At 57.3% G+C, this 9,894-nt stretch overlaps 1 protein-coding gene across 1 annotated transcript; it reads right to left on the reverse strand.

Moving 5' to 3' along the window:
* NR2E3 (nuclear receptor subfamily 2 group E member 3) lies at positions 1-9,672 on the reverse strand. Its single transcript, XM_075535564.1, has 9 exons — positions 9,632-9,672; positions 4,668-4,813; positions 4,125-4,251; positions 3,894-3,997; positions 3,543-3,782; positions 3,203-3,366; positions 1,850-2,096; positions 1,518-1,623; positions 1-133 (listed from the first exon to the last, which is right to left on the reverse strand). Exons 1-9 carry the CDS (start codon positions 9,670-9,672, stop codon positions 1-3), a joined length of 1,308 nt encoding a protein of 435 aa, XP_075391679.1.
* Between the last annotated feature and the right edge of the window lie 222 nt (positions 9,673-9,894).

Here is a 9,894-nt window from a genome sequence, read left to right on the forward strand (position 1 = left end):
TTAGTTCTTGAACATGTCGCACAGGAGCTTCTCCATGGGCGTGTTCCCTATGGTTCTGCGGAAAAAGAGGAGCTCGATGCGCTCGGAGGTGATGAACCTCAAGGACGGGAGGAGCAGGAGCAGCTTCCCAAACCTGGGGCGGAGCGAGGGAGGGCGGTCAGTGGTGTCCCTGCCTGCCTTATCCCTGTGGCCGTTACAGCATGGTTAGTTAATAGAATGATAGGTGTATCTATTATCCATGTCATCTCTGTCTCTCTATGAAGTACGCATAGGCCTTCCTGGGGTCACCCCGCTGACAGTGCCACTGTAGTTGGCATCCCCCTGCTGTGAGGAGCACTCGCGCAGGAGGTGCTCCGGCCTCAGCTGAGCATTGGTCTCCCCCAGGCACATAAGCAGCAGACAAGTCTAGGGTGCTGCGCAGCCTAGTCCTGGGCCACGGAAGCCTCTTGGAAACAGCTCCTTCCGCTGGTGGAGCATTTATAGACGAGATGTGATGGGTGGATGCCCGTGGGAACCCACTCCCTCACAAAGCACAGCCCCTCGCAGAGGCCTCATGGCCAGTTGGCCAAGCTTTGCCAAGTCTCCACTGGATCTGCAGGTGCTGGGCCGAACCAGGCCATCCCAGAAGACTGGCGTCTCTCGCCCAGCCCTTCCTGTCCTCTGCCACACTCTCACAATCCCAGCCGGAGCAGGGTCACGGTACGCAATGCCTGAGTTGAGCTGCTAACTGCGAGGTCAGCATTTCAAATCCTCCAGCCGCTCCCTGGGAGAAAGATGAGGCTTTCTACTCCCGTAAAGAGTTACTATCTTGGAAACCCACAGGGGCAGCTCTACCCGGTCCTACAGGGTTGCTATGAGTTGGAGTTGACTTGATGGCAGTTTTTGAGTGATTAAAAAAAACAAACATTTGTTTCTCCCAAATAGCTTTTCTTTCCTGGTTTCCAACCTCATGCCAGAAGTCTGCCCATCCCAGCTCCTAGGTTTTCTGACACCCGTCACCTTCTCTCCGGACTCTGGATTCCCGGGAGTCCCCGGCTCCTCATCCCTCCCCGGTGATGCTGTTTCTACTCACCGCTGCACGCCACCACACTGCTCTAACACCTGCAGGGGCTCCCCTCTGCCGACCATGTCAGGTATGGCATCGGCTCACGGCAGGAATCAACTGAGCACCTCATACTTGCCTCGCTCCTCTCTCGGCCTCTGCAAATGACGTCTTCTCTTCTGTTGAAGCCCACCTTCCTTCCCAGTCCAAGCTTGCTCCCACACAGTGCCTCTTAATCTTCTCCCCCTCACCCCTAACCGGTTTCTGTCTCATGCAAAGTCATGCCGCCTTCAACACCTGGCCGGGGCCGGTCATGCCCCTGGTGGTGGCTGGGCAGCATCTCTCTGTTTTGACATTGTGGTTCCCACTCCCAGGGCCTGGCACAGTGCCTGGCCCCTGCACTGCACTGCCTGGACAGAGACCCGTCGGTAGAGGGTAGAGAAGTGGGCAGGGGGATGGAGGGGTGCAGAGTCACCTCACAGGCTGGCTGGGGTGGTGGGCTTTGCTATGCTGGCTCAGCATCACTTGGGACTGGTCCTGCAAGGCCTCCACGTGTTCAGGGTCCTTCAGGCCCCGCGTTTCTAGAAAGAAGTAGCGTCAGTGAGGGCTTCTCCCAGTCTCTCCCAGCCTGCCCTGCCCCAACCCCAGTCAGCCCAAGCCTGCCCTTCTCCTTTCCTGGCCCTCAGAGAAGATGCCTGCACACGAGTGGGTCTCTGTGGGGTGAGGTGGGAGGCAGAGGAAACACATCAGTGTCCCATTCTTCCTCCCCAGCCATTTCCCAGAAGGCTCAGATGGAGACTCTGCTACCTGGCTTGAAGAGGACCAGAGCCTTCATGCAGGCAAATTCTGTGGGGTCCACCGCCAGCGCCCGGAACCGTGAGATGGTTTCCTGCAGGCTGTGCGTCTCCAGGCTGGCCAGCTTGAGCTGGCCCGGAGAGCTGCCGGCGGCAGGGGCCTCAGGCGGGACCAGCAGGGGGCAGCTGTCCAGAGGCAGGGACCACTGTATAGCCCCAAGGAGGAAGAGCTCGCTCCACGCCTCCTCCAGCAGGATCACCTGTGCGCAGAAGGGTCAACCTCAGAGAGGTGAGCTCCCCCGGCTCAGCCCAGAGCCTCTGGCACCTTCTGGGGCCCCCGGGAACCGATGTTTGAGTCCTGGCCACCCAGGACAGTTTCTTGATCTCTGACTAAAAACAGCCCCTGCCCCGGACCTCCAATCAGCCCTGGCCCAGAGAATCGCAGCCAACCTGGCAGCCAACCGCAACGTTGGTGATTCAGAACCACCGATGCTCTGCAGGAGAATGACAAGGCTGTTCCTGTAAAGATTTAGAGCCTTGGAAACCCTAAGGAGCTGTTACTACTCTCTCCTAAAGGATCAATATGGGTTAGAATCGACTTGATGGCAGTGGGGGCTGTCCAGCTCTGAGGCACTCTGGATTCCGCCCAGAGCCGCACCTGGAATGTTTAGGAAGGCTTAGAGTATTGCCTTGGAAGAAAGGCCTGGCTAGCTGCTCCCACAAAGCCTGCAGCCAAGACAGCCCTGTGGGGTCACTTTCCTCTGTAGCCTGTAGGGCATCTACGAGTTGCTGACACAGCAGCAAACAACAGAGTGGTGCAAATGGGTTTCACACTTGGCTACTAACTGGAAAGCACGGAAGGTTAGAGGGTCAAGGTCACCCAGAGGTAGCTCGGAAGAAAGCCCTGGCAATCAACTTCCAATAATAATAATAGTAATAAATGAAAGCGATGTGGGTTGCAATTCTACTCTGACGCCATCTGAGGGCTTAATGGCAACTGGACCATTTCCCCAGAGCATCCTAGCTTGGGCATCCAGGAGACCACCCCTGGGGAAGGGCCCAGGCTCTGCTCTCCAGGAGAGATGGAGAGGATGAGTGGAAACTCAAGCCTGGAGCCGGGTGCTAAGGGAGCCCTGAGTCAGGCAGGGTGCAGTCCAGGGTGTCAGAATCCTGCAGACGAGCGTTTGTGTAGGAAGAGGACTCAAGGCGCTGTCTTCAAATCCTGTTGCCTGCGCACCCTGATGGTCACTGCTACCCAGATGGGTGTGTATATCCCCCTACTGCCATCTCCCTGACCATCACTGCCGACAGGGCCATGCCCGGCCCCAGCAGCGTCCATCTCCACCTTCACAGGGACTTCGTGCACCTGGTCTCGGAAGGGCAGGTTGGAGAACACAGGCAGGTTCTTGGCCCACTTGACGGCCATGAAGAGCAGGCGGGCTGATGTCTCGTGGATGCTGCAGGGAGGTGACCAGTACGGGGACAAGGGAAGCGCAGGCTCCTTGCTGGTGACATCAATGTGCTCGTTGGCTGCCAGTAGGGAGGGGTGGTGTCAGCACTGTCCGCTTTGCGGAGGCAGCAGGGGGTACGTGGTTTGTGGAGGGGCGTGGTGGGGGCATCTGAGTGGGGACAGCATGATGGGGGAGGGGAGGCCCCATGGCTTAGGGGTCAAGGTGCAGCCCCAACTCCCGGCACCTCCCGCTCACCGTCCTTGGGCTCCAGCTTGGCGCACGTTTCCGCGGTGATGAGGCTGGCCATGAAGTGGTGGGGGCCCGGCAGTGTGGGGGCCCCGGGACCCAGGGCTCCGGCTGCCGACACAGGGGTGGGGCCCCGTGGGCTGGGCCCCACCAGGGGTGGCCGGAGTGCCGGGGCCGTCGGCCGGGACTCGGCGTCGGACTCCAAGCGGACCTGGGCAGTGCTCCGGGGCTGGCGCTCATTCTGGACGGCTGCGGGGGCAAGTGGGTCAGCGCAGCCGGCCATGCGGGGGGTCCCCAGGGTGGGGCCGCATGGTCCGCTGCCCCTGCCCCCCACCTCCCACCTCCGACGCGTGGACTCACCGTCCTGGTTCATGCCCGCCTGCAAGCACTTTTTCAGCCGGCAGGCCTGGCACTGGTTCCGGTGGGCCTTGTCCACCGGGCACATCCCCGCACCCACCTGGCATCTGCAGAAGACGGGGAGCCCCGCCCAGCGCTGGACCACGGGTCGGAGATACCCCCCTCTCCCCCGGCTTCCACCCGTCGCAGGGGCCCCTGGGCAGCTCCCAGGGCCGGCGGCCGCCCCGCGCCCACCTGTAGATGAGCCTCCGGCGGACGCTGCGCTTGAAGAAGCCGCTGCAGCCGTTGCAGGCGTAGATGCCATAGTGCTTGCCGCTGCTGCTGTCCCCGCACACGCGGCACTGGAGCGCCGAGCTCGCGCCTGCGGAGGCAGGGCCCGCCTGGGCTGCCAGGGTCCACGCAGCCCCGCCCCAGCCGCCCGTCCTCCCGTGTCACCCAGCTGCTGCCTCTGCCCTCCTCCACCCAGGGCCACTGTTCAGCGCCACTCCCTGGCCCGCTTCCCCCCCACGCTGCCTGCAGGCGAGTGTCCGCACCGGTGGTCACCCTCTGGGGACAACATCCCTAGGGGTCTCTCAGTTGACACGCCCTGTGGCTGTTTACCCTCTTGGTGTCAGCCCAGCCATCTGCCTTGGCTCTGGCCACGCCGGGCATCTAGGCTTGCCAGCTGGTGCCCCCCTTTCCCCCAAAGCCCTTGGGGGTGATCAGGCACCTTTCTGCAAACCTCAGACCGGACCGGCTCTCCAAGGGCCTGGACTGTCCCTCCCAAAAGAGCCGCACCTGTCAGATCCTCCCCCAGGCCCCAGCGGCCCGGGGGCTCCTTCCTGGAGGCAGCGAGCCCTGCGGGCGCGCAGGTAGCCATACAGGAGCTCGGGGGGAGCTGCCGCGACGGCCTGGGACTGTCCCAGGCAGCCTCTGACTTCCTCCTAGTTGGCGGGAGCCTCCGCTGCCTTCACTGGGTGTCTCCTCTCCTGCCTCCACTTGCCCTTCTCCCTGGCCGAAGCCACCACCCTCTGCCTTGGTGGCTCCCGCCTCCCCTGCCCCTCTCTCGATTTCTCTCCTCTCCGTCTGTCTGCGGTCCTCTCTCTTTCTGAACTCGGAAGCCTGCCCCAGGCCCGTCTGCAGGGAGCAGCTTGGGACAAAGTTATGATCCTCTTAATCTTTACTGTCTCCACAGGGGATCAACTGGCCACACCTGCAGCGTCACCAAGGTGCCCCCAGCTGAGCCGGCTGGGCCCACCGCCCCCCACGGCAGCTCTGGGTGCCCTGGGGCGGGCCTGCACACTCCAAGCCAAATCCTGAAGGGGAGGGTAGGCACCGCTACTCCCCAAGGACTACAGGGCTTTGGAGCCACTCTGCTCCAGTCTCAGGCCATGGGTGTGTGGCCAGTGGGTGCTTGGTGGTGGTGACGTGGGGGTAAGGGGGCACTGTGTGTGGCCCCTGGGCGGTTCACTCTGGGCATTCCTCTTGGTCCAGCTCTGGGTTCACACCTCAAGCCCTTGGTAAGATTTTGAGGGCCCCAGTATCCCTTGATGGCTGGCACAGACGTTGGCTCTCATCCCACAGGGCAGGACAGGGTCTGATTGATTCGCTAGGAGACTGGAGTCTCCAGCTGCAGGGAGTGTTGTTGGATGCCCGGCTGGCAGGAGAGCTGATATGAAAGGTGGGGAGGTGCTGAGGACAAATCTCATCCCTCCCCCAGCCCGGCTAAGGGACCTTAGGCACCTCTTCTGCCTGCCAGGACTTGACCTCCCAGTCTCAGGCAGGTGAGCGGCTGTTCTGAAGAACCGGATCATGGAGGACCAAGCAGGCAGGGTAGAGAGAACAGATACAGACTTGAGTTTAAGTCTTTGCTCCTTCACGGACCACCCAGCCACGGACCTAACCTGTCTGAATTCTGTTTCCTGTCAAAAGGAAACAGCAGAGGTTCCTGTCTCCCCTGCCCTTGGGAACATGAACACTGGCCCCCACACATGCTGGTTTGTCAAGTATTAGGCTTGCTCCTGGGTAAGTCTGACCTGCTGAGCCCACAAATGGCACGTTGCCCCGATCGGCTCTAGTTTTTGAGACACAGAGGATATGCCATGTGCCAATCTTGACTCTGTCCATAACAGTCAGGATCTCCTAAGGGGGCGGGAGTGAGCCCGAGGTAGAGGACGCGCACGCCGGCTCTGCTTAAAGTAGCGGGTGTTGTACTAAGTATTTAGGTCAAGTGATAGTTGTCAAGGATTTCGTCTTGCTTCACAATCAATGCTCATGGAAGCAGCAGTCAAAGTTCAAAAGCGGAGTGGCATTGGGTGAATCTGCTGCACAAGACCTCTTTCTAGTATTGAAAAGCAAGGATGTGACTTGGAAGGCCAAGCTGTGCCTGGCCCAAGCATGGTATTTTCAATTGCGTCCCGTACGTGTGAAAGTTGGACATTGGATAAAAAAGACCAAAGAAGCATTGTTACATTTGAATTGTGGTGCTGGAGGAGAATATTGAAAGTATCATGGACCACTAAAAGGACAAATCAATCTGTCTTGGAAGAAGGCTGGCCAGAGTGCTCCTTAGAGGCAAGGATGGCGTGACTTCATCTTACATATTATGGCATGTTGTCTTGAGAGACCAGTCAGGGAGGGGCAGCAAAGGAGAGGAGGACCCACCATGAGATGGGTGGACACGGTGGCTGCAACAATGGCTCAGGCACGGGACCAATTTTGAGGATGGCGCAGGACCTATAAGTGTTTTGTCCTGTTGTGCGTAAGGTCACTTTGGGCCAGGACTGACTCAATGGCAACTAAGCACCACCACCACAATATACTTCACACGATGTCCTATGATCCAAAGGTATATGCTAACGGTGTAAACAACACGAACTTGGAATTTACCCGCAAGTATCACGTCACCTCTGTTAGCAACTGAACAGCAGTTTCAGTCCGTTATTTTTAAAAAGGGGCCAGACAATAAATGAGGAGTCGAGATGGCACAATGGGCTGTGTGCTCAACTGCTCACCACAAGGCGAGTTGCTTGGGATGACCAGTCGCTGGGCAGCGAAAGATGAGGCTTTCTGCTCCCCCAAAGTGTTACAACCTCAGAAACCCACCTCAGAAGTTCCGCGCTGTCCTCCAGGGTCAAATAGAGATGCAAATGTTCTGACCCCAAAAATGGGTCTGTCTGTCGAGTTCAAACTCCTTTGGTAAAATTAAACGGCTCCAGTCTTGTTATCAGATGGCCTGACTTTTCCACCTGTGCACAGAAGCTCTTAAAAGTTAGAGCTTTTCTTAGGAAGAAGCTTGGAGTCAGTCTCGCCTCTGAATCATTTAACAAGAATTATCCATTGACTTCAACATATTAAAATGTGTCCTGAAGTGTTCACTGCATCATTTGAAGGAGAAAAATGTAGGTCTTCAAAACGCTTATGAGAATTGCCATGAGGCCTTACATTTTGACCCTCTAAATTACCCCCCACGCCTTCCACATATGCGCCTTTTCAAGAGTGGGGAAAAAATTTCCACTCTTCCCACGCTGTGTTCTGGCTTTGCAGTCTCCAATGTGTGGGCTCCGTATCTACTGCTCCACCTCCCACACCAAGAAAACCCTGCTGCTAGCTAATTGACTCTAGCTCACAGCGACGGAGAAGAACTGCCACTTGGCTTTCCAAGCCTTGACAGCTTTTCAAGGCTGCACAGTGACTGGTGGGTTTGAACCACTGACCTTACCATTGCCAGCTCAATGTGCAGTCAACCAGCCACCGCACCCCTACACAACTTCTCCTGGAACTCTCTTCATACCTAATTCTTTTTCAAATATTTCTTACCCTGTAATTTGTGGGTCTGAATTCTTCTCATCTTAAAAACCAGGATGTTAAGTGAGTAAATCAGTCTAGCTTAATAGCTGAAAACGGCGGAACACCATCTCCAAGAAACGAGAGATGAAGTGGTCTATCCAGTGCCATTTTCTGAATCAGTGTCCCCAAACTCCAGGGCCTGGCCTGAGAGCCAAGACACCATGAAGAAATGGTTGTCATGTTGGGCAGCGCCATGTACCAGGTGTTTTTCAGGGCCCTGGCTAGTATGGCGGCAACGGTGAGCTATTCAGGCTCAGGGTTGCCCAGAGGCTCACAGAGGCACAGCTGTGCAGAGATTGGCTTTTGGTGCCTGCTGTGCTCCCAGCCCCAGGCCCGGGACTCAGCATAGGACATGTTGGTCTGGGGAGCCTCGCCAAAGTCCCCTCTGCAGTGAACCTGCGTGGCAGGAAGCTGGTGGAAGGATCACGGAGTTACGGGCCCTTCGGTAAGTGGAGTTACTTCTCACAGTGATGGGAAAGCACTATTGGGGATTTGGGATGCCAGCTCGAGGGGCCTCGTGAGGTCATCTGCTTTCAGGACATGGAGGCCATAAGGGCGAGGCCTCTCACTGCACACCCTCCTCCAGCCAGGCAGGCCCTGCAGGCCCCTCCAGCTCCATTGACCCACCAAGGGCAAGCTTCCTGGAACTCAATACCGGCCTCTGGTCCTCCCAGAACTGGTGACCCGCCCTTCCTTCTGGAGCCCAGGTCTTTGCTTGCGGTCCCTGTCCCTGTCTGAAAGAGCCGTCACCCGAGTCACCCCTGGACACCTGCCCAGTGTTTATCTGGACACGTGGTGGCAGCCGCCTGTCTCCACTCCCCTCACACTAGCAGCCCCTTATGGGCCACAGAAGGTCCTGGCTGAGGAGGTCCTGGGGGGAGAATGTTTGTGAGAGAGGGGCTGAACCCGTAGATCCCTCTTCCCCTAGAGGCAAGGGCTGGAGTGTTGACCGAGGGCAGGAGCAGGCATGTCAGCTCCTGGAGGGAAGACCCCGCGGGGCAGCATGGGGTCCTGGGAGCACAGCACAGCGAGCCTTCCAGGATGGAGACATCAAGTGCACTGGGAGGGCATTGACGACACCAGTCACAAGAAAACCAAGCCGCAGACACTTGCAATGTACTTTCATCAAGTCGGATCTTTTAGGACAGGGTAAAACAGCTCTTTGTGACTCTTTATCAGCGTAACTGTTAGATCTCTCTCTCTCTTTCTCTCTCTGGGTCCTTGGCTTCTCACAAGAAAGAATTCAAGCCAAAGCCTGGTTTGTGATCCAAGTGAGTTTTATGAAAGTTAGAAGCAGTTTCAGGTTCCACAGTAAATGGAACACAAGCCAGATTCCGCCGCCGGGTTGGCGGTTCGGACACAGGCATTGGGTTGTGTAGCCGCTGGGAAAGTGCACCAGAGCAAACCCTCTGGTTTTTCAGGGGCCCGATGGGAGGCGTGGTCGACGATAATCGTCAACCCCATTGGCTGAATCAAATTTACCGGGTTTATATGGGCCAATCCAGGTGTCACGCCCACCTAGGTGTACCACCCCTTCCTGACTGGAGCTTGACCCGAACATAGCCATCCCCATCCTTCTCTGCAGAGCGGCTGGTCCTTTCAAACTGTAGTCCCTGAGCTAGGCAGCCCGAAGGGTGACCCGCCACGCCACTAGGGCTCCTATGGGGTGGTTTGGTGGCCCGGGGTAGGGTCTGACCCCTCGGCACAACATTGCAGCCGGGGCCATCCTCCTGATTGTTCCCTTGGTTGAGCCCACGGTTATAGCCATGGTATCTAATCCATCCCCACGAGGAAGGCCCCTTCTTTTTCACTTGCAATGTAGCAACCTATAAAGAAGCTAGCATTTGCGCTGTGGATTTACAGATGAGGACACAGAGCCTCAAAGAGGTGAAGTGCTTTGTTTAAGGTCTCACGGCTTCTCAGGTGTAAAGCAGGGCTTCTCAACCTTCCTCATGCCGCGGCCCTTTCAGACAGTTCCTCATGTGGTCGTGACCCCCCAGCCATAACATTATTTTCGTTGCTGCTTCATCACTGGTCATTTCGCTACTGTTATGAATCGGGCGACCCCTAAAAAAGGGTCGTTTGATTCCCAAGGGGGTCGCACCCACACGTTGAGAACCACTGCTCTATAAGGTTTCTGAGCCTCTAACTTCTTGGAGCAGACAGACTGGACCGT

The sequence above is a fragment of the Tenrec ecaudatus genome, chromosome 17 (assembly GCF_050624435.1).
Source record: "Tenrec ecaudatus isolate mTenEca1 chromosome 17, mTenEca1.hap1, whole genome shotgun sequence".
NCBI classification, from domain to species: domain Eukaryota; kingdom Metazoa; phylum Chordata; class Mammalia; order Afrosoricida; family Tenrecidae; genus Tenrec; species Tenrec ecaudatus.